This window comes from Drosophila rhopaloa, unplaced genomic scaffold (genome assembly GCF_018152115.1).
Source record: "Drosophila rhopaloa isolate 14029-0021.01 unplaced genomic scaffold, ASM1815211v1 contig_3, whole genome shotgun sequence".
In the NCBI taxonomy this organism is placed as follows: Eukaryota; Metazoa; Arthropoda; class Insecta; order Diptera; family Drosophilidae; genus Drosophila; species Drosophila rhopaloa.
Genome location: NW_025335123.1, coordinates 12,222,145 through 12,246,858, shown reverse-complemented (window position 1 = coordinate 12,246,858; position 24,714 = coordinate 12,222,145). Strand labels below are relative to the sequence as shown.

The following is a 24,714-nucleotide window of genomic DNA, read 5'->3' as shown; positions in this document are numbered from 1 at the left end:
TTTGGTGTTGTGTTAAACTTATTTTATTCCCAAATATTGTGCCCAAAAAATAAGAGTTTACATTTAGATAAAATTTAATTCAATCGTATAATATACATTTAACATAATTTGTAAATTCTCATATGTATCGTAGAGTTTGTGCCACAGTTAAATTGACTTATTTAAACGCTTTGGTTAGCCGGTCTAAGTACATCGAAATTAATACACATAGTTCTATATGCAACAAGTTTCCTTTAGGCGCTGGGAATAGTTTCCGGACCAGTCCGGTCAATACTTCTTGGGGGAATAAAACAAAACTAAAAGATTATGGGAACTTATCGTGCATGTCAAGCAGATATAACTATACATATATATATATATAGCAAACATACAATATATAGATCTCTCTTCGTTATAGTGTAAATTTTGCTAGATGATCACAATAAAAAAAGGCATGATTTCTGCTATCTATTGTCAGGTCGACCTTAGAAACTATTTGTTAGCTGTTCAGGCATCGGCGTTGTTTTTTGTTTACAACATTTTTAGCTGTGAGTGGGTAAGATCATATCAGGATCGGATCGGATCAGATCGCATAGGTAGTTGGTTCAATACTCATTAGCTAGCAGGCACTTGCACAGCTTCCTCAATTCGGAGAGTCGGCTGGATATTGATTGGAAACATTTCAGAAGGGAGGAGAAAGAACAGACATAACAGGGTTAACATTAGCTCGGGATTCAGAGTGGTGGGATGTTAGTGGCATACGCATGCAGCTGAGTTAGCTTGTATCGATCGAAGGGTTTAGCACTAGGGTTAGGATGTAAACTAAAACTACAAACATAAAATCGTTAAATAAAATTCATAAAATAACAGATGAACTACTTCGGGTGCTGTCGTGTATGGAAGTACGATGACGGTGCTGTCACAGTGTTCATTTGTGTGATGGTATGTTGTGACAAGGAGAAGATGAAGCCAGAAAGCGAGAAGCCCGTTAAAAGCCAGGTGGTGTTAGCAACTGGGTGTTTGGTCTTTTTGGGAGCTAGCTCACTGATTGGCGCGCGTATCCTCGCGCTGGTACTTGGCGAACTCCAGGAAGATCTCCTCTAGCGTTGTCTGGCTGACCGAGTAGTCCTCCACATTCAGCTGGTCGCGATTGCTTTCCATCAGGCCGAAGATGCGCGACCATTTCACCCCAGCCAATGGAATGTAGAACGTCAAAATGCCCTGGTACTCCTCCCTATGGAAAAAATAATATGATTAAAAATATTAATTTCAAATCTCTTAATAAATAAAACTCACTGCAAAATGGAGTGCGGATATTCGTTCTCCACAAACTCCTTAACGGCATCGATGTCCTTCTGGACCATTTGGGCTGGCACCGTCTGCTCATCTGGATTCCGCGCAAAGCCGCCACTCAATCGTGCCTGCCGCAACGCCTCCAGATTGCGACGCACCTTGATCTTGAGGATCAGACCCTTGGAGAACTTGTTCTTCAGGTGCTGCGTTGAGCCAATGCACTTGAATTCACCGTTCACCATAATGGCCAATCGTGTGCACAGCGCCTCGCACTCCTCCATGCTGTGTGATGTGAGGACAATGGATTTGCCAGAGTCACGAATGCGGCAAACCATGTTCCACAACTGCCGCCTGGCCGCCGGATCCATGCCCGTTGTAGGCTCATCTAGGTAAATAACGGACGGACTTCCGATCACAGCAATGGCCGTACTCAATTTTCGCTTATTTCCACCACTATAGGCGTGCGTTTCCTTATCGATGTGCTTCATGAAGCCAAAGGATTTGGCCAGCTCCTCGGATAATGGCCGAATCCGCGACTCCTGGACCCCGCGTAGCATGCAGAAAATGCGTAGCACCTCGCGACCCGTCAGATCGTCTAAAAGTGCATCGAACTGCGGACAGTAGCCGATCATCTTGTAAATGCTGTTCATGTTCGACTCCAGGCTCAGACCTTGGACGTAAGCGGCTCCCGAGCTGATCCGCTCATCGCCGGTCATCATCTTAAACGTGGTCGTCTTGCCGGCACCGTTCACGCCCAGCAGCCCAAAGCATTCGACTCTAAGGAAGAGACAAGGAAACGAGTTCCACGATTAGCGTTAATCTTTAAAATTAAGAATTAATTGCTAAAATTGATAATGATTAAATCATTACAAATTTAAAAATCATTACAAACAAGTAAAGCTAGATAACAGATCACATGTTAGAAAAATGAAATCCAACATATGTATTTTACTTACTCCTGTACGCAGAGCGACACCTGATTGACGGCCAGGAATTGACCGTAGTATTTGGTGACCCGATCCAGGACTAGATTCTTAGCGGCCAGCTCATCGGAGGTCATGTGAAGAATGCGCTCCCGTTCATTGACCACATCATCATCCAATTGGCCCTCGGCCGGTGGCGGCGGTGGTTTACTATTGTATAAGAGATTCACAAAGTTAGATGAACATAATTTCGAAGCCACAACAACGTACGATAGCATTTGACGGATCTTAAACATCAGCTCATTTATTAGTCTGAACTCCAGCACAATGATGATGAGGAAGAAAACGACGCCGGTGACGGACATGTAGACAACCTCGGGCAGAACGCCGGGTTCTTCCCAAGCAAAGAAAGGCTTGATGTCTGTAAATAATATAAATAAGTCAGCTATATGATAAAGTTAACTCAAGGGATGGATCCGAATTAATAGAAAAACATCATAATAAACAAAAAACAGCAACCAGGTTACAAACATTTTTAAGGCGTTAATATCTTTTAAATTAAAAACATACGAAAGCTTCCATATGTATAATTTAATGAAGCAGTATCGAAATTTCGCTTTGGAATAATTACTAGTCATCAATATTAGATATCTTAGAATACTCACTGCAGCATTGTGGAATCAACTCGCAGAGTAGGATGGGTGGTATTGCTCCGACCTTGGCGCACGCATTCCGCGTGGCCGTGTTGGTGTAGACCTTATTCAGACTCATGGCCAGCGAAAAGTGAGGAAAGATGCGGAAGATCCAACCCAATATATTCGCCGTATCCTTCGTGTCAAACAATTCCGAAGACATCACCACAATCACAATGAACAGGGCCATGCCGCAAAATATGTTGACAATGGAGACCCGAGCAAAGCCAGTGGCTGGTTCCTTGAAGAACAGCGACATGATGTAGACGAATGGCAACACGGCGAATCCAAAGAGCAGCAGCAGCAGGTAGTATCTGCCCAGTTCCCCGAAGCTGGACAGCCCGGGCTCCTGGAAACAGACGATCGTTATCACAACGATCAGAGCCGTCACAATGTAGGTGGCGAAATCACAAATAAATTGAGACAACCAGAAGGTCCACACTTTAACGCCGCCCACAAACTGCAGCAATTTGGCTCTGGACTCGCGCTCCTTGATCATAAACAGGATATATATGGAGCTAACGAAGCACATGCAGAAGCACAGATTGGATGCCAGCTGGGTGCCCAGATTGGTGCCCATGCTCAGCTGCGAGAGCAATGTGCTGGTGGTGTACGGCAGCGGTGCGTTGGTCACCTGGATCTTAATGTTTGGATCGAGCTGAGTGGCAATGGCATTGTGCACCATGTTGACTGTCAAGGGAGCAGTGTGCAAGGCCTGGTTGTTTAGCCAAGCAGTGATATTGGAATCGTCAATAGTGGCGGCCACCAAATAGCGCGAGTTGATTCGCACCTGGATAGTCCTTCCCAGTTTCAGGATGTAATCCTTAAATCAAATAATATCTGGTTAAAAGAGTTTGAATGGGGATTGGTCTAGGTTAGTCTTACCTCAAAGCCATCAGAGCCTGTTTGTTCGAGACCATAATTACTGCCATAGGAGCGAGCCAACTGCTCGTATTGGTTAGCTATCTCGGAGGTTTGCGTGCCGTTTGTCACCTTAGAGCGGTCGATAACGGTCACTGCCGTGGGATATTGACTCAGCGAAATGGTAATGGGACTTAGCTCCCGGAAAGTCCCCTGTGTCTCGATAATAAGGATGGTGATCACCACGAAAAACACCGGCATAATGTTCTGGATGAGCAGGAGCAACTTGTTGCGCCACGTATAGAGGAACTTCTTGAGCAGCATGGCCTTCCATTGGTTCGATAGCAGCTGCATTCCCTGGAGCAGTCGTCGATTCTCCGAGAAGATGCCGTCGGCTGCAAACAGTTAATTGAGCTTATCGGGAATCTAAGATCCAAGATCGAGTTCAAACACTGCTTACACTGTACGGATTCGCTGTCATCTTCGCCACGGAATCCGCTGCCACCGTTCATAATCTCGCTTTGGTCCTTCAGGTTGCCGGTGATGTCCTTTTCGGCGCCGACCTTCATGAACACCTCCTCCATTGAAGTGATGCCCACGCCGTAGCCATTAAGATGGAGTTCCTCGGATTGATCCTCCAGCTGGCCGAACATCTCCTCGAACTTGGCAGAGGCACTATCCGGCAATTGGTAGGACAGCTCCGCGCCAATATCGCACTCGGGCTTCAAGCCCGGAATGTACTTGTTCAGCAGGGCCGTCACCTCATTCGTCTCGCAATTGTCGCGCTTCACACATATCTTAAAGGGTTTTAGAAGTAAGCTAAAAGTACGAAAAAAGCATGACCGGCGCACTCACCAATCGGTAACCCGATCCATACTGTTTCTTCAGGAAGAAGGAGGTGCCATGGCACTTGAGTTCGCCGTCGCACATGATGGCAATCCGATCGCCCAGCACATCGGCCTCGTCCATAAAGTGAGTGGTCAGCAGCACGGTGCGTCCCACCTTCTCCTGCTCCAGCAGATCCCATAGCTGCCGCCTTGCGGATGGATCCATTCCGGAACTGGGCTCGTCGCACAGCACGACCTTTGTATCACCGCAGAGAGCACAGCAAACGGAGAGTTTGCGCTTCATGCCGCCGGACAGTTTCGATGAGGCCACATTTGCCTTGTCCTCCAGCTCGATCATCTTCAGATACTTGGCCACCTCCTGTTCGACGGCCTTGCCCTTCAGTCCCTTCATTCGGCTGAAGAATCGTATGTGATTCGACACACTCATTTCATCGAAAAGGACATTGTGTTGCGGACAGATGCCCAGGGACATGCGGGCTCCTTCGATATTGGTGCGGATGTCACTGCCGTTTATAATGGCCGTGCCGCTCGTTGGCGGGAACATGCCCGTCAGCATCGATATAGTGGTGGTTTTGCCGGCTCCATTGTGACCCAGCAGGACAGTAATCTCATCCTCGAACATGTTCATGGACAGGCCCTTCACAACCATCTTGTCGCCAAAACGCTTCTTCAGGTGTCTCATCTGCAAGCCGATGTGCTTGCCCTCCGGTTCGGCTTCGAAGGCTTTGGGATCCCGTGGCTCAACCTGGCCATTGGGTATGTCCTCCACGCCCGTGTACTCCCGTTCGCCGCACCAAAACTCCCGGGTGAATGGGAAGTTCCAGGGTCGCGGCACGCCAAAGCTGCCCGGCATCACCTGCTCCACATACAAACAGATGGTCATGCAAATAAAGCAGGATACCAGCATCATGATCATCACGGCGCCGACGGTCAATGTGTCATCCACGGAGACGGGCGTGAAGAAGTTGCTCCACTGCAGACCCTCGCCGGTGCCCTCGAAGCCCAGGATCAGCTTGATGCCAAAGCCCATGGCCGTGTTCGAGATCAAACTCCAGCCCAACTTGGCGGTCAGACTCAGGCTGTCGTACGTGTTAATCGTAAAGGAGTACGGAATGTAGGCGATGAACCAAATCAAACCCGTAACCGCGGCCGCCGTGCTGGCTCTCGAGAAGAAGGTGGCCATCATGAAGCAGAAACAGATGCTCGCCGTGATGTATATGATCAGGAAGAAGACCAGGGCACTGAAGTTGGCATATGTGAGAACGGCCACCCCATCTGACCAATTGATCTTGACCAGTATGGCAATCAGTATGGCCGATATGGTCAGCATGATGAAGGACTTGACAAACCAAGCGGTCCAGTGCAACCAATTGCTCAATCCCATGATCTTCATCACCTCCTTCAGCTGTTTCTCCTTCTCGGCGGTGATGTACTGCAAGTGAATGAAATGCCGTGAGTGGAGGAGGTGTATTAACCACAATCCCGGCATACCCACTTACCTTGGTGATGTACGTGCAGGGATAGATGAAGCTCAGCAGTATGATCAGCGACATTATCGACGACATGCCCTCGAGCAGGGGATCGAAGATGTAGGCGGGATACGGATAACGTTGCATCCACACCGTCGGCAGGTCCTGTTCGCCCGTCTTTTGCCGTATATACGCCATGGAAAGGCTGTGTTGCAGGGGCAGGAAACCCTCGCGCAAATATCCCGGCGGTATGCCACCATCATCATCCGCTTCGTTTCGCGGTCCCGTGAGATCAATTGTGGGAAACAGACGCATTGTCAGCCAGGTGTTCGCTATCGCAATTGTCGCCGTTCGCAGTTCCGATGGGAATCGCAGTGCGAAGTGAAAGTCATCGGGAAGATCGTTCGTATCGTTCAGATTGGCCCAGGCATCGTCGAACTGGATGCCGGCAAAGGCGCTCCGACCGACCGTATCCAATGCCAGCTGGCTGGCATTCTCCGATCCCCAGATCGTATCGTTCATAACGCTCATACCGAGGCTCTGCCATGCCTCCTCCACCAGGTTCTTCAGCACGGGATTTACGGGCGAGTAGCACAGCTTGAAGTTCGTGAAGACGGTATGCGACCTACAAATTTGGTATCCAACGTATTAATATGACTCTTAAGATGGTATATTTAACATACAATTTTCTGTTAATCATATGATTGAATTAGTTGATTATGGGTTAATTGGAATGTGCGATGGGAGTGCAGGCATTTCTCGGAAATAAAAGTTTCCATTGAGAAACAATTTAAACCATAAACCGTTTACCAAATTCTTAATTTGAGTCTTCTCTAACATTTTGTATTTTTTTTTTATTTAATTTTCCTCATCAACTGTGCTGATTCAGATACATTATGTTTTTGTGCACTGTTTCTGTGACTTAAAATGTAATTTTATTTAAATGAAACATTCAGAATGTTAAGAATTTGATTAGTCGTTATACCCGTTACTCGTAGAGTAAAAGGGTATATTGTATTCGTGCAAAAGTATGTAACAGCTAGAAGGAAGCGTTTCCGACCCTATAAAGTATATATATTCTTGATCAGGGTCACTAGCCGAGTCGATATAGCCATGTCCGTCTGTCCGTCTGTCTGTCCGTCTGTCCGTCTGTCCGTCTGTCTGTCCGTCTGTCTGTCCGTATGAACGCTGAGATCTCGGAAACTATAAAAGCTAGAAGATTGGCATTTTGCATGCAGATTCTAGGAGTTCCTACGCAGCGCAAGTTTGTTTCAAAAAGGTGCCACGCCCCCTTAAACGCCCACAATCGCTTATATACGATTTTAAAAATTTAAATATTTCGGAAAAGTAAAAATGCAGTTTTATTGTGTTTATCAATACATATCGAAATGTAGAAGAACTTTTTCAAGTCGGACCATTCGTTAAAAAGTTATGCGTGATCAAAGTTTCTATCTCCATCTCCCTCGCACTCCCTTTACCTGAGTAACGGGTATCTGATAGTCGGGGAACCCGACTATAGCGTTCTCTCTTGTTTTAACCTATTATTTTCCCTAGGGTGCTTTCTAGTTTTAGCTTTTGTTAAGTTGGTTAGACTTTGTATTGTGTGCTGTTATTTTGTTTTATTGGGGTTTGTTTGATTTGTTTACCTCCGTCGGTTGGGTGCAATCAGCGCTATGAGCTTGCCAAGGTAGGACGATCTATGCAACGAATGTCTTCAGGTGTTGTGGCCAGAACAAGACAAAAAACATTTACATATATTGGATTTTCGAAAATCTAAAGGGTGATTAGGAAAAACTGCATAGTGGTAGCAATAAAAGATAGGATAATATTTGCGCGTTCAATAATACAGTATTTTGAAAGAAAAACCAATAACATTTTTTAAGCAAATAAAATAGTAGCAAAATAAAATATAAAGAGCTAAGAAAGTAGGAATTGTAATAATTGTCTCTAGCATAGCATAAATTCAATAAACGAAAGCAACAAATAGATTTAAAAAATGGAAACAATGCGGTAACAAAAGTAAAATGCTGGGACAAAAAGCACAGGTATCGAGATCAAGCTAAAAACTTACTGCAACAGACTGAGATCTGTTAGGGGCAGTGCATTATACGTCCTGTCACCCTTCTGCTCCGTATCGACCAGGGTACGGACCAGGACCAAGAGCAGGGAGAATATCGCCGGCAGCACCAGCTCAATGACCATTTGCCACTTGTGGTTCCATTGGAGAGTCCAGTTCTTCCACAGTAGCAGCACAAACTTGTCCCAGTTCGTGACCTTTGCCATTTTGCAGCTTTGTTCGATTGGCTTATTAACTTTTGTATACTACATCGACATTTAAATCGGTTAAAATTTGTATCTGCAATAAACAAAAATATAATTTAAAATTTTCAATAATATTTGTAAAAGAGAAAATATTCAAGAACAAATTACAATACAAATACAAATCATTTACTTTTTACTTTCTGCGAAAAACATATGTGTTTACATATAAAAATAGAAAGAATAGTCAAACAAATAGTCAAATAGTCAACATTACATTGACTTTTATTGACCTCGATTGCTATGTTCAGTTATTCATAAGCTTTGTTGAAGTTAATCCTTTTCACAGCAAAAGTAAAGTAAAAGTGAAGGTAAACCAATACCGAAGAATATGTGCCAAGGAGAGGGTCCGTAGTTTTAAAAGTATAAATTAATATTGTATTTGTAAAAAAAAATTTCAAAAATGTTTTGAATTAAAAGACACAAAAAACAATTTCCCATATACATTTTAATTATTTTCACGCTGTGATTTTAAAGCCCATAAAATTGAACGCTATATATACCGTTTTAAAATGTATACTACATTTTAAAGGTTTATTCAAGAACGCCAATCTAGGCACCTGATATTAATTTATTTTAAGTTTATCCTGAAAAAACAACTTGTTATCATGTTTAAAATGTAACATTTATATTTATACGGAAATACGTATTACTTATAGAAGTTAACTGACCCCGTGCACGAGTGGAAATCATCCAAGTCAACAAACAACAATCCAATGTGCAATGTCAAGTGCGACTATCGATCTATGAAGTGTGTCCAATTATCTAATCATCGTCGGTTATGTTAGATTGATAAGGCTTGCACAAAGCATAATAAAAAAACATTGACCAAGGTAAATAAATCATAGCTCTTGTAACACCATCGTTACGGTTGTTTTTCGCTACGCCCTTATAAACAAACTTATCAGTTTACAAAGTCTATAACATTTTTATGATGTGTATCAAAAATTACCATAATTACCTAAATAAATGAAATATTTCCAAAGTAATCTAAAAATGTATGTTTGAACATCTATAAACAGTTACTTCTACTATAATAAACCGACTAGTGTCACATAAAAGAAATGTTAAATACTAAGATTATTTTCAAAACATCTCAAATAATCTTTTATACTTTCATTTTATATAGTTTCTTTATTTCTGACTTGTTTAAGTATTGGAAAACCCCTGATAACCTTCGTTCCCTTAAAGTTGCCTATAAGCGAAAATTTAATTGAAGCATTTATTGCTTAGATTTTAGAATTCATTATCGAATGCACTTAAATCGTCTGGTATTTTAATCTTAGCATGGCCTGATACTTTATGTGTCTAAATATAACGAGGGTTAATTCCAAAAGTTGTCTTCGTTTGTTCTCAGGGAACATAACACTCGCACAGGAACAATTATGCAACTACAATGGGAACCATTATAACACTAAACCCGACAACTGGTTCTACATTTAGTGTCTAGCCGTCAATGGGAAAAAGTTGCTGATCTAAGGATGATTCGCAAAAAATAAAGTTTAAAATCCGATAAGCGAAAATGCTTCCGAAGAAGTTCGCCCATGACTGTGGGAAATATGTGTTAGTTTAATAGATTTAATATTATAAATAGCCATTGTTATTATTATTATTAGCTTTTTTATTTTTACTTTTTTATATTTTAAGTCAGGGTTTTTCATGTGAATTTGAATATAACACAAACAAAAAAATGTTCAACGATAATACGTCATTTACATCAATATTGTAAGATTGCATTGCTATCTTTATATTTATATACCAGGCTTCGATAACCAGTTTTATATTGTTTTTTTGCTACACTTTTGATTGACAAAATGAATAGCTGTACCATACATACATATACCTATACTTTTTTCTGTGAATCATACTAAACAGAACAACTATTTATTTTGCTTTATAAAGTCTCAAATTCAATCCATATAGTTTCCATTCAGTTTTTAATGATGAATTACATATTTTTGGAGAAAACTAATATTATTGTTATATGGTTTTTTTTTTGCACCGATTGGGTTTGGTTGTCGGGAAAGTCCAAGTTATTCCGGTAATGACTATAGCGAAGCACCCATATATCCGTCAGTAGAAGCACCAACGCACAAACCCGTGTAGAACAGGAAAAAACAGAGATAAACGACATAAATCCAGAGAGCGTCAGCGACAGCTGTACTACCGATATGATAATCGGAGGGCGGGGGCAGTAGACAATGGGCGTGGCATTTCCACCTGCCAAGCACTGGCACTTACCCGAAGCTTAGCCAAACAAAAAGTGTCACACCACGGCACAAGAATAAATAAAAAAAAAAAATGAGTCGGTGTGAACTTGAATACGGATACTCGGTAAACTCGCGAACTCCGGCGGACACTCGACCGTTTCGACGGGCGGACTATTTCCAACTGAGTCGCAACGCTGGGCAATATTCCTTATTTATCAATAGAACCCAATCTAGCGCAGCTCCAATAAAGCTAATAGCATTTATTGTTTTGGCCTGGCCAAGAAATGATAAGCCCTCTCGCTCTCGGTACAAGCAGACACATGTACCCGTGTCCGCGTTCAGTTTTCGGCTTTATCGGTGCAGGGATGTCTGGGTACCCATACAGACCCACTATTGGGAGTTGACATATTAGTCATAGAGTGCCTGGTATTTCATGTCATTACTGTTAATATTGTTCAATTGATGTTCAATGGCTCTATTTAATTTCCCGCTTAAAACATATAAAGAATGGTTTATAAACATATATTACATTATACAAATATTCCCAAAAGAAGACCCATTAGGCTTTTAACAAAAACCAAAAGCTAAACTATTTATTATTAACCGTTGCCAATGGCCACTTTGATAAACATTAGTTCATTCAAAAATGTACTCGCTTTTAGAGCTTTCTAATAAAGGTAATTGCTTTTAAGTTGATATCGCTTTTGATATTGATATCGTTTTATATAATCGTTATGTAAGATTGGAAGGACACTCTAATTTGTAATAAAAATAGCAATAATTACCTAAATATGTTTACAAACAATTCATCTTAGAAAACAACCACATTAATATTATTGCAATATTATTGCATTATTGGTTTGCCTCATTTATAAATTATATAATTATTATAATTTAAGAATTAGTATTTGCATATTAATATCTCTGAAAACAACAATTGAATAAAAGGTTTAAATAAGATTTAGTTTTCTTATTCTTTCAATTTTGTGAGTAATTCTAACACATTTCTAGTATTCAAAGTTCAGTTTCATTGATCCACACCCAGAGTTGAATCATACGAGACGCGTGGCTCTTATTATTATCTATGGGTAACTTCCTTATCAAATTTGATCACTTTTGTGATTTACACTCGTCACTGGAGTAGTTGAATGATTCAGGTTAGTTAGGGTTAATTGCATGTCGGCATTATGCGAATCTTGAGTGGACATGCCACGGTGAAGGAGTTTGGCCTTGATTATTCCGATTAGACAGAACCACTTTTTGGCAATATTCTCCGAAAATTTGCTGGTAAATGTTCTTTATACGGACACCTGTTCTTCGCAGAGACCTTATCGTATGACCATTTTAACGGTAACTATGACATCGGCGATTTATATCGCCGCGTTTAATTTATATTACCAGCTCCAGAGTGCAAACACGTTTTACTTTCGTCTGGGCGATAAAAAATCTTTAAAAATTAAATTCAAAAAAATAAATTAATTCATTTTTAATATAATGACAGCTTTCATTGGATGTAACATAATTTAATATGACATAAATTAAAGGTGCAGGCGAATCAATTTCTTGTCACCTAACTCTTTGTTGCATACTGGGCACTTCGGTCTATCGCGAAGGGCAGTTGAAATGCAGTCGTTGCAGAAGACGTGTCCACAACTGGTTGCAGCTGGCTTCCGATGAAAGGCTAGCTCCAGGCATACTGGACACTCGTAGGATTTGGGTTCCTCCACTAACTTAAAATCGCTGAAAATGTCCCAAAGGAGCGATGACTCCAGCGATGACTCCAGCAATGACTCCAGCGATGACTCCGGCGATGACTTCGGCGATGCCTTCGGCGATGACTCAGGCGTGCACAAGTCTATTGTTTCAATGGGAGAACGGCTGCGGGATTGACGCGATTCCATTTTGCAGTAATGAAGTAATGCTGAGCCCAAAATCTTTCTAGATTAATTTTATTTTCTTTGACATGTACAAAAGGCTTTCGGCAAAACACTGAATGTGGCAGGCCCTATAACTTTTGACAGGAATTTTAAATCGAATCATGGCATACTGCGTTACTAGAGTTAGTCCAAGGCAATATATCGGCATCGAATAAAATACTAATTTTAAAACGCCATAAAATTAATCAACATTTCTTTTAATTCGCCATCAAATAATGAATATACAACCATATAGAAATTGGATAGATTGACCAAAGATTATCAATAAATTATCTTATTTCCCAGTATGTTGATTTTTTATTCAAAAACACATACCCAAATTTCGCGAAATATTTACCATTCAAATTAGAAAGTTTTGTAGTTAAATTAAGTAAAATATCGTCCGTATTTTCCGAAAAATTTATTTATTTATTTGGGTGTGTTCCCATACATTTTTGAAAATTATTCGCGTTTTGGATGGTGCGAACCGTAAACTAGAGTATCACCAAATATTTGAAAGTAAGAATACAAAAAAAAATGTAAATTAACTTCCTTCGAGCCGGATTTGAACCAGCGACCTATGGATCTCTGCTGTTTCCAATTACCATCTACAGTCCACCGCTCTACCAACTGAGCTATCGAAGGGGGCATTGGGGGCTGCGATTGAACAGATAAACAAGAGCTACGAAAAGCGAAGCCACACGAACTAACAAAAGTGAAAGGTAAGCTATATGATGCATATAGCATATAGTATATAGAAATTTTAAATTAAACAATGTCGGGTGCGAAGACGATGACACAACCTTCGATAGCTCAGTTGGTAGAGCGGTGGACTGTAGATGATGAGCTGCATAATAAATGCAACAATAAAACCAAGCAGAGATCCATAGGTCGCTGGTTCAAATCCGGCTCGAAGGATTACATTTTTTGCATAAACTTATTTAAGAAAACTATAAATTCTTCAAAGCGATAAAATATTTATGTAGACACGAACCCCCCGATAGGAACACAATGCGAAAAATCTGATATGGATTCTTTCTTAGAATGTACCGAAAGCAATAACACCTCCATTCATCACGAGGACCTCAACCTGCTGACTAACTTGTGAACTGTGATGAATCATCGGGTGTCGTTTATAGCGCCTGGTATTCAGACACGTGACGCGCATAAAGGAGGAACACTATACTACACTATCGCCAACTGATTGGACAATCTATCGACCAATTTAGTATTTCTCGTAGTAAGTAGGTTGCAGTGCTGATAGTGTCATTATCATGTATTCAGTACACCCACTTCACGCCACCATACAAATCCCAAGTGTTTTAAAGCAATATTTATAACAAATGGAACTATATATTTTTCTCATCTTTATTTTTAGGTAATAAGAAAAAACAGGCCCTAGATCTTTAAACTGAGAGTACCTCTTGTTATCATATGAGTCACACAAAAACTTTGCAATCTCAATGTTTTGACAAGATACTGCTGTACCATCTTGTAATAAAGAGAGTTATCATGTTATTTTTAGCAAATTGCCAATATATGTAGTACATTTTCCGATATGATTGTGAGTCATGTTATTAATTACTTTCAACCAGCCAATCTGCCCCTAGAAAATTAGATAATACTCAATTATTTTTGCACTTACCCTTTGCACGTTTTGCTGACAATAATTGAAATTGTAATTCTGTTTATCTTGTATAGTTGTTCGTGCGATTAAGTGTGGTTCCACTTAATGATATAAATTAGATCGCGCCTTGGTCGGCGATGGGCATTACTGCATAATAGCTTGGCAATCAATCGATTTGCGGGAATTGCCATTAATTATTTATGCTAAAGCGATGCCTTTTCTGCGAGTTTATATGCACTGACACTGCGATAAGAATGTAGTATATAGAAATGTAATAACAGGGCTACTATTTTTCAAACAATTATTTTTTAAGCCTTTTAAGTTTAAGTTTTTTCTTGGTTATCAGGCTATTTTATATCATTTAATTGTATCAAAAAATATTTCAAACCAAGTATTTCATGGAAGATCCATAAATTGTACTTTTTTAGGCAGATTGAAGGATGTTTGTGTTATGAAATGTCTACTCTACCTGACAGTTTTTTCTATATTATAAGTGATTTAAATTTGAATCTCTGGGATAGAAATCTTTTGAATCTTTTAAGATTGGTATATAACAAAAAAATTGTATGTGATTTTAAAAATAATGACACCAAGATGTTTTGAAAGAGACTATAAAAGTTTTTCTCATAAAAATAAATCTGTAATTTGATTTGTGTTATGAAATATCTAAAGCAGTTTCTCAAGATCGCTCAGCCCTGGAAGTAACGGTCAAAGTTCAACACCAATGCCCTCTAACTGTAAATGAAACTGCATCACTTGCAGATGCGCATGCAACACTTTACGCCCGGGAAAATGTATGTATTCACCGTTATACAGACAATTTTGGCGCCTCGCGAAAACGATGCATGTGTGTGTGCATTGTGAGCGGAAATACTCGGAAAAACTTTCATGGTTCAAGGGCAACCGCCCGCATCAACGAACCGGCAAATCTACGCCGATAACTCCGATTTCGCCCACAGTGCGGCTGTCTAAAGAATATTACGTACGAGAACCGACGGCATATATATAAACAACTTATATATGGATAATGCTGTTATTAGTTTTTATCACTCGCTGCGTCATTGAGTGTCCAAAAGTTCATAGTTTATTCGAGCCATTCATCAAAGTGCGCACTTTCATTTGTTTTTTTGTTTTTATTTTTCGAAGAAATTGTAGTGATTTTTTTTCGGGGCTAAACAGCTGTTGCCCCCACACACACACACACGGGAAAAAAATCACAATATAATAAAATAGTACTTCTAACGCCGCCGGAGATGACAAATAAAATGAATCGAAAAGAAACAACGGCAAGGCGGGCGCAATAACAACAATGAGAGAGGGAAGAGAGAATCAATGCTGGCAAGTCAGCGTCTAGCTTGCTTACAGCTAGCGGGAAATGCCAAGCAAAATAATTGGAAACATAGAAACTAGCGGGAAATTTTGTTGAGAAAATAAATCAACTTATTTTTGAAAATTTGAGAAAAACTGAGAAAAAAATAATTAAATATTATTTATACCCATAGTAGTCACGAAATGTAAAAAATTTCATCATTTTATTTTCTACTTCTGCCTCAAAATCAGCCTTTTTTTAGTCGAAAGTTCCCAGTACTGACGGAAAGAAAAAGAAGGAGATATAACTGTTACGTCAGCAGGCAAGAGAGCGCGCAAAATTCTAACGCTACAAATATGAGCAGCGATTAATCGTCTATCGATTAATGTTGGGCGCGCGGAAAAATAACTTTAAATAAAGAGCCTCATATAAGTGGTAATTCTTTTAAGCAAGTCTGAAATGTGCCTTTTAACAGTTAATAGTTAAGCCATTTTTCATCTTGAATAACCTTTTATTTGAACTATCAATATGGAAAATCAATTTTTCTTTATGAACACGCAAATGAAAAATGAATGCCGGCACGTGGAGAACTTCCCAGCGCTGTTAAATTTCCCCAGGGATTCACATTAATTATGCAACCCAACACGTGTGCAACCAGCCAGGCTATAATTTATTGAAAGCGGGAAAGCCCAGAATTCCGAGGTGTTTAGTCTGGACAGCCGAGGTCAGTCATTGACCTTCAAATCAGCACTGCCGACTTTAAATATTTTACAAAAAGTTAATGGATTACTTTGTACTAGATTAAATTATTATATCAACAACCAAAGGAAGGATTTATGTACCTATTTATATTAATATTTTGTACATACATATATACATAAAATGTAACAAACTTATTTCACTTATTCCATCTGCTAGTCATTATAGTTGATAATTAACTATTCCCATAACTAAATATAATTAAAAACTGTCAAAAATGAATATATCTTAGTTTCGCAACACTGTTTAGAAACATATAATGTACATATAAAATAAACACAGCGATAAAGTGGGCCCCCTACCCAGAAAATGGCACGGCATTACTTCTTGCCCTTGACCTTGGGCTGAGGGGTCTTTTTGGTGACCGTGGTGTCCAGAGGCAGCGGACCCTCCGTCTGGACGAGATGGTACTTCAACTGGGCCCGCGTCTCCTGCACCTGGGCCACCACATTGATCATGTCCGCCTGGTAGATGCAGTAGTCGCTCACGTTCAGGCGCAGCTTGTTCTTCTCCATGGCGCCATATAGAAAGGAATACACGATGTGACCCACGGGCACGTAGAACTTGAACCAGTTGTTCAGACGACCCCTGGAAAAAATACAAATATAATTATTGAAAAAATATATATATAATCTCTTAAATTAATTTTCTTTAAGGTCTTTAAAAATCACCAAGATATCTACATATGTGAAAAAAACCAGAACTGAATCTCAAGTAAAATATTTATTTAGCAGCAACTTACACCAGTTCGGATCTATTGTGCAAGAAGTTGACAAACTTGGCCAGATTGTCCACATCCTTACGCAAACTGGGGAATAGTAAAAAAAAAAATTGATTAAAAATAGATAAAGAAAAATCGCCAGAAGAAACCCACTTCTCCTCGGATTCCGCGAGGGTTTCGCCATCGCGGATGAGGCGCACCTCCAGGTAGAATCCATGGCTATACTTGTATCGCAAGTACTGCAGACTGCCGATCGCCAACATCTCGCTGTCCTGGAATAGGATAATAAAGTCCGCCAGGATCTTGCACTCCATCTCATCGTTGGTGGCGAAAATGATGGTCTTTCCGCAGTATCGTATGTATCGGAGGATATTCCAGATTTCCCGCCTCGTGGTTGCCGGCATCCCGCAAGTGGGCTCATCCAAAACGAGTATCTTATTGTAGGCGACCAATGCCAATGCTATTTTCAACTTGTGCCGCTTCTCCGCCGTCAGCAAACTGCACTTGCGATGCATCCAACCGGTCATGTTGAGCATCAGGCACAAGTCGTGCATCTTCTCGCCGATCTTTGCCTCCGGAACACCGCGGATCATGCACAACAGCCGGATGTGCTCCCGCGGAGTGAGCTCATTGAGCAGGCCGCGGTGCTGCGGACTGTAGCCCATGTAGGTGTGGATGCTCTCCAGATCGTACTTGAAGTCCAATCCCCGCACGAAGATCTCGCCAAAGGCGAATCCCTCCTCGCCCACCAATTGTCGCATCAAATGGCTCTTGCCGCAGTTACGGGGCCCAAAAATGCCCATGCTCATGTATCTGAAATTACACAATCAGGTTTAAACTCATATATTTAGGACTATGTTGGCATATTAACATCTGATTCATTATATCAATGCGAAATACATGTTTTTACCGGGTTTTATATCAATAGGCTATGATTTGCGTTTTTTATATCCTTTGAACTGTGTTACTCACTTATTTAGGGCAAAGGAGACAGTGTTGATCCTTTTGCCCGCAGCTGGTACCTTGGCCTCCACCTGATCCACCAAGAACACCGACTGTTTGGCCTTGGTATTATCCGCCTCGGCGATCTTTAGCTTCACGTCCGCCACATCGCCATCGTCGAAGGGGTAAGTGGCGGTCCTCATCTTACGCAGACTGCCGGAGTATCAGATATCCGTATTAAAGAGTTATGCAGATGTATACAAACACTCACTCTCTGGGGGAATGGAACTTCTTCTCCCTGCGGTGCAGCTCAATCCAGAAAATCAGCATCAAGGAAATTAGAGCGGACAATATCATGTAGACAATGGCGGGCAAAATGCCCGGAGAAGCCCATTTGAAATGGGTGTCAACTGGGGATAGTTTAAAATTATAGTAAAATAAAAATTACATTTTAAAAAAATATAAAGTTATTTAGGTCTAGTATAAATTAATGGAAATAATTGGACATCGAAAGCAATTTTAAACTCTTGTCTAAGGATATTTTATAAAATGGTTTTCAATTTAATAAATAATGAAATGACTTTGAAAATGTCTTAAATGTTTTTTTAAGCGTCAAGAAAATATGGTGGGGAACGTTAACAAATTTCAGTATAGTGTAACAATCAAAAACCAGGAAATAAGTGATAGGATCTACAAGGGGTTACCCGAATTTGGGACTCACAACGGCAATTGGGCACCACCTCGTGCATGTTGTCCGGCGTGCAGGTGGCGTGGGCCTGGCACTTGGCATTGCAGATGGCCAGCTCCAGACACTGGGTATACACATTGCTAACTCCGTCCAGCAGGGAGAATCCCGGGGATATGCAGGCGCCGTAAAAGAAGATCGTATTGCTGTTTGCCACGTCCCAGTAGATGATGTAGAGCACCAGGCCGGACACTCCCTGCAGGAGTACGGATACCAGAAAAGCCCGTACAATCGATTTGTACACAAACATGGACACCAGATAGGTGAGCGGCAGAGCAGCCAGTCCAAAGATGGTCAGCAGGAGCACCAGAATGGCATTCTCATAGAATCCAAAGCCGCCGACGCCCATCAGACCCATGATCACCACGATGATGATCGAGTAGATGAAGAAGGTGAACCAATCCCAAAACAGATTGATCCCCCAGAAGACCTTCAGTCCCAGTCCGGCCATGTGCTGCAGGAATCGTACATTGTATATCTCCTCCTCCACCAAAGGGATCACGAAAACGGACACGGTCAGCGGCAGGATGCAACCGATGGCCAGTGGGGCATGGATGTGGGCGATCTTGTTGTCCAGCAGATTGATCTTTCGCGACAGCTGCGTGGGCAGCGGATGATTCTCCACCAGGGTGACTATGTTCTCCCGCTCCGGATACGAAAGTCTGCAAATAAATATAATAAATACAAATAAAATCTATGCTGATTGTAAACGATCCATCGACTGTCTTAAATGATATACCATTTTCAAAGAGCTTAACATTAAGATTTTGAAGTATACGAATGTCTCATGAGGATAAGATAATAAAGATTAAAACAACTAAAAATTTCCAATTAAAATTTGTACCATCTGAACTGAAGTATCTAAAAGTATAGTTCTCACCTTAGAATGACATTGTGCAGCAGATTGAGCATCATGGGAGCCGAGTGAAAGATATCCTGGCTTATATAGCCGTTGAGATTCTGGTCCCCATCCGCCTCCACCGCCCCAAAACTTTTCAGTTCGCTTTTCTTTCTCAAATCATTCCGATAGCTACCCTTTTCGCAGGCAAACGATTTGTCATCAAAGGTCCTGGAGACATCGACTCGCTTTTTCTTTGACACCTTTATGGCCGCCCGGATGTCGATGTAGCCGCAATCCTTCAGATTTGGTATGCTCTTGGACACATCCGTCGGATCCATGAAGCCAATGGCAATCGAGTTCTGGCGCTCTTTCGGCATATCGAGCAGCACCGAAAGACGGGCGACGATGGCGATCAGAATAAAGCTGGTGAAGATCATGATTATGGGCCAGACATTCGGTGCGGTGTGAATCATCTTCTTGTAGAACATTGCCCGCATCCGCTGCCTGGACAGTTGCTTCTGCGACACCACCTGGTACTTGAATGTTTGGGCTGTGAAAAGAGCAATAAAACACCTTAATATGTTAGTTATAAAATCCCCATAAAAATAGATATTGCCCAGCACCACCTGACTTTTAGATAACAATACAAATCATACCAAATTGAAATAACATATTCCTTAAGATCAATTTGGTTAGCAACTTACTGACATCCGGAATCATCTGTTGCTGCAGTCGAAAGGAGGTGACCAGCTTCATATAAATATCGGAGAGTTCCGCACCCACCACTCTCACATTTTCGATGCCCAGCATCTTGCGATCGATTTCCAGATGAATCAATAATTTCTGGAGACGTGGACGGAAGAGTACCGGCAGTCTGTATGTCAGACTATCACCAATCTCATTTTCCGGCTCAATGTTAATCATAAACTGGTTGATGAAGTCCGTGATTGGCTGATCGGGCACATGTGGCTTTTTAATAATGACCTGAAAATAAATATGAAATAATAATAAATACATATTTTCAGCTGATATTATAATGATTTGATTAATAATTTATGAAACTTAATAAGATCGGTAATGTAATTACATGCAATAAAGATTTGTTTAAGAGATTAGGGATTGTAGAAATAGGGTTTCATAAATACCAGATCCACACTGCTGCTGAACTTGGCCCGCAAAAAGAAAGGTGTGCCACTGGCCTCCAGGACGCCCATGCTGAGGATTCCGATGCGATCGGCCACATGCTCCGCCTCGCCCACACTGTAGGTGGATATGATGAAGGCCCGGTTGCCCTTCTCCGCATTGACGATCGACCAAAAGACCTGCGCCTCGCGTCCCGTCAGATTGAGGGTTGGCTCCTCCAGGATAATGATGCGCGTATCTCCGGCCAGGCAACAACATAGTCCCACCAATTTCAAGGAGCCCGAACTCAGTCTTCCGATCCGTGTCCTTCGACTCTCCACATGCTGATCGAGTATGGCCAGCCACTTGCGCCTCTCGATTTCGTAGCGATCGGATTCGCTGGGCGGCAGTTTCAAACGCACATGATAGTCGATGGTCTGCTCCACGGTCAAGTGCTTATTCAGTCCGTGCTCATCGAACCGAAAGTCAATCATGCGACGGAGTTCACCTATTTTTGGTTTAAACAAGGCGAAATGCTTTAGTCAAGGGACCGCGACTTTAAGGTACCCGTTACTAAGCTAAGCAATTTAACAATTAATATGCGGCTAACAAGCTGGTTTAGGTGGCGCCATCTGCTACATCTTCTACGGACGGACAGACAGACGGACGGACAGACAGACGGACGGACAGACAAACGGACGGACAAACGGACAGACAAACGGACAGACAAACGGACAGACAAACGGACAGACAAACGGACATGTCCAAATCGACTTGACTATTGATCCAGATCACTTTAGTAGGCTTATACATATACTTTTCAACGAATACTCTACGAGTAACTAGTAAAATTAAGAACACTATGAGATGCTCCTAAAGTATCAGAAAAGTTTAAGAGCTATATAATTATTCTCACCAATAAAATAAAAAAATATATATATATATATTCCCCCATGATTTTAAATATTTGTAAAACTATACATAATCAAATAAATCTCCGCATGTTAAAAAACAAATGTTTGGGATTTGTAAAGAGTTCAGTGATTCTAGCTCAATCTAGATTTTTGTTAAGTGTGCAAACATCTTACCATTGGGTACAAAGGGCTTGCCCAAAATGGACACACTGCCGCGTAGGGGAAACTTGAGTCCGGCCAGGATCCTCAGCAGGGTGAGCTTACCGGAACCGACATGTCCGAGGATCACGTACACCTCGCCACGATAGATCCGCATGGATATGTTCTTCAGGATCTTTCGCTCCGAATCGCGATGTGTGGTGCTGACATGACGCAATCGCATCAGCTCCACGCTGCCCACATCCCCGAATTCGAAGTTCTGGAAGCTCGGAGCCCTACCCAAATACAAAATGGGCACATCCGTCTCCCTTTGTTTCCGCGGCCTGTTGTTCACTATTCGTCGACTGAGGAATGTGCCCGGCATCCGCCACTGTATCGCCAGTAGAACCAGGAAATAAATCAAGGCCGAACTAATGGCCGCCGTGAAGATCACTACGAAATCAATGGTCTGCACACTGTCCGGGTCTTCGATACAATTCCTGAACAGACTCATGCTGAAGTGCATCTGACAGTTGCAGAAGGCCACCAGGATGAAGAACACATAGTACTTGTGGATGTCCCAGTAATGTTCCAGTATAATACAGAATGCCGCGTACATGAAGAGCCACAGCACCAAGGCGAAAAGGACGGCATTGGTGGGATTGGCAAATAGTTTCGCCACCACCATTCCGGTGATAACGATCTCAACGGTGTACACAATGACGAAGCAGACAAAGGCTATCGTTCCCTTGCCGGAAAACTCACCGTCACGCCCACCAAAGGCCCAAAATGCCTAAATATATTCAAACAATGTACAACAATTTGACTATTGTAAAGTGAGGAGGACTTACCAACATCATTACCACAAATATGGCACTTAAAATGCACATTCTCAGGAAAAGCACCAGAAACTTGAAACCCCATTGCATGCCAAACGAGTACCCATAATGCCACTGATGCACCATTACGCCATCCTCCACCTGGGCAGCTACGTTCTGGAGAAGACACAAACTATTACTAAAATTATATCAAGTTTTAAATATGTGTGCATACTAAATTTCACAACCCTAACTCAAACAGATCCCGAGATCTTTTAGTCCGAATCATTGATCACTCTTATATTGATCATTTTCTGCCCATAATAATTAATGATCAATGAATGAGATATTATATCACCATAATCTTTGGAATATAGTAATAATGTTTTGATAGGTTTTAGCTATTGGTAAACTCACTCTGATAACATTGAGAAAGGGCAGTAGGTATATGAAATTGTACAAGAATGTGGGCAGCCGGGCCAGACTCATCACGGAGCAGGGTTCGTCGGAGACCTTCAGCAGGATGTTGTAGACCTCCACATTCGGTTCGGGAAAGTTGGTTTCAAATTCGATTCGCAAACGATGGTACCACTCCACGAAGATCTGATGCTGCAGCTGCAGAAATCCCTCGCGTATATATATGTCCTGCTGCTTGTCGTGCTTCACCCGATCCCGTCCCGGATTAATCCGTCCCGAGCAGCGGGTTATCCACAGGCGATCTTCGGTGAGGAACGGAGCGATGGTGCGGAATTCGCTGGGGAATCGGATCGAAACGGATAGCGTCGAGGGAGTGCCCTCACCGTTCACATTATGGAACACGATCCCCGCCAGCGTCGTCCGCTCGTCGAACTGATCCTGCATGTCGGCCTCGCTTCCGTAGCCCACCGTGGAGTTCAGTTCCAGCGTCTTGGCCACTTTTTTGGTCACTTCCGTTACGAACGGTGTTTTGGGCGTGTAGGCCAGACTAAACTTGGTCTTCTCCCGCTTCGAGTCCGCCATTCGTCTGCGAAAAATAAATTGTTTTATTGATGGGTTTGTCAAAATAATGCAATCACTAAGGTAACTACTATCAAAATTTCGTGTATGAAACTCTTTAAGCTGCTTACTTTTTTTTAACTACGGGTCTCAAAATTTGCATTAAATGGAAAAAGAATCATTTGATAATCTTATCTACCTTTACACTGATAGTTAACTATTCAATTTAATATGGGTTAAATTTTTACATATGTATGTGATATAAAAGGGATATTAATATTAACCATCTTAATACCTTTAGCTCCCAAAATCCCTGAGAACTGGAAGCTTTTTCGAAATAATTTATAATTATAATCATAAAGGAATGGAGATTAGCCGCTTACGTCAATATGTTGATATCCTGAAGCTTGTGCGATACGATGCTCTGTTCGTTTTCGTTCTCGTTGCTCATGTAGAGAAGTCTCTTAGAGTGGGCGATGGGATTGAGCAGGATCACCAGGACCATGATCACCAGGGTGATGGCCTCGAAGAGTGAGCGCCTCCACAGATTTAGCTCGATTCGAATGTAGCGCTTGAATAACAATACCTTGGTGGCCGGCATCTTGGACGAAAATTGATAACGTGCAGATCTCTCACACAAGGAAAATTAAAAATTAAAAGGTGTAAAATATTTAATTTTCGGCAGAGGATTTTGAATATATTGTTTAGTTTGTTTGAACACAAAACAGCAGTGTTCACAAAGTACATTAGATTGGAATGTTACATTTGAAATTACAAATATGACATATACTAACAAGGCTATTATATAAATATATTAATATTAATTTCTATTAATATTTTGGTTTTCATTTTAAATTCGATTTTTTATTTCAAATTCAATTACCTGTTATCGATAAGATCTAGCTATTTTTTGTGAAATACTATTTGATTAACATGTCTTAAGATTTTCCATTTACACTCTTTAGTTTAATTATAAAGATTAGCACATCAATCTCAGAATATTCGTGTAGAAGAAGTAACAAATGTTCAATTTTCTAAGTAATGTTAAACATTAATTTTAACGGTTTTTTTATCAAGTTTTTTTTGGGTTTTTATCCGCTATCCGCTGAAATTCAAGTGCGATAAAAAATATGTGTCATCTTAAAATTCAAGCGAAGAAAACAATTGACTAATTGGTTGAAATAATTTATTTGAAAAAATAAAAAAACAGAAAATTAATGCCCTCAATTTATGGTATATAAATGGTGTTTCTTGAAACTGAGATTGGTATTTATTTTTGTGCCGCAGGTATTA

At 41.2% G+C, this 24,714-nt stretch overlaps 2 protein-coding genes and 2 non-coding genes across 10 annotated transcripts; 1 reads left to right on the top strand and 3 right to left on the bottom strand.

Moving 5' to 3' along the window:
• Window positions 1–56: 56 nt before the first annotated feature.
• On the bottom strand, window positions 57–15,438 carry LOC108051143 (phospholipid-transporting ATPase ABCA3). Of its 7 annotated transcripts, none has more exons than XM_044460902.1 (14): window positions 15,374–15,438; window positions 14,156–14,380; window positions 8,137–8,421; window positions 7,712–7,777; window positions 6,096–6,690; window positions 4,604–6,028; window positions 4,209–4,545; window positions 3,773–4,143; window positions 2,861–3,710; window positions 2,466–2,616; window positions 2,229–2,405; window positions 1,276–2,049; window positions 1,025–1,213; window positions 57–639 (listed from the first exon to the last, which is right to left on the bottom strand). In XM_044460902.1, exons 3-14 carry the CDS (start codon window positions 8,346–8,348, stop codon window positions 585–587), a joined length of 5,202 nt encoding a protein of 1,733 aa, XP_044316837.1. In that variant the 5' UTR covers window positions 8,349–8,421; window positions 14,156–14,380; window positions 15,374–15,438; the 3' UTR covers window positions 57–584. The 7 variants fall into 7 exon arrangements, 6 of the variants coding, with proteins under 6 accessions (XP_044316837.1, XP_044316836.1, XP_044316835.1 ...); XM_044460901.1 differs by lacking the exon at window positions 15,374–15,438 and adding an exon at window positions 15,059–15,338; XM_044460900.1 differs by lacking the exon at window positions 15,374–15,438 and adding an exon at window positions 15,124–15,338.
• Window positions 13,061–13,155, bottom strand: Trnay-gua. The gene is made up of 2 exons: window positions 13,119–13,155; window positions 13,061–13,096 (listed from the first exon to the last, which is right to left on the bottom strand). It is a non-coding gene; the product is annotated as a tRNA-Tyr (tRNA).
• On the top strand, window positions 13,313–13,428 carry Trnay-gua. Its single transcript has 2 exons — window positions 13,313–13,349; window positions 13,393–13,428. It is a non-coding gene; the product is annotated as a tRNA-Tyr (tRNA).
• Window positions 15,439–16,433: 995 nt separating the features above from the next.
• Window positions 16,434–24,145, bottom strand: LOC108051170 (phospholipid-transporting ATPase ABCA1). Its single transcript, XM_017133164.1, has 13 exons — window positions 23,805–24,145; window positions 22,864–23,449; window positions 22,480–22,623; window positions 21,665–22,421; window positions 20,600–21,084; window positions 20,159–20,438; window positions 19,494–20,004; window positions 18,590–19,275; window positions 18,140–18,278; window positions 17,899–18,081; window positions 17,080–17,739; window positions 16,948–17,013; window positions 16,434–16,793 (listed from the first exon to the last, which is right to left on the bottom strand). The coding sequence occupies exons 1-13, from the start codon at window positions 24,020–24,022 to the stop codon at window positions 16,526–16,528; spliced, it is 4,983 nt and encodes a 1,660-aa protein (XP_016988653.1). The 5' UTR covers window positions 24,023–24,145; the 3' UTR covers window positions 16,434–16,525.
• Window positions 24,146–24,714: the final 569 nt, after the last annotated feature.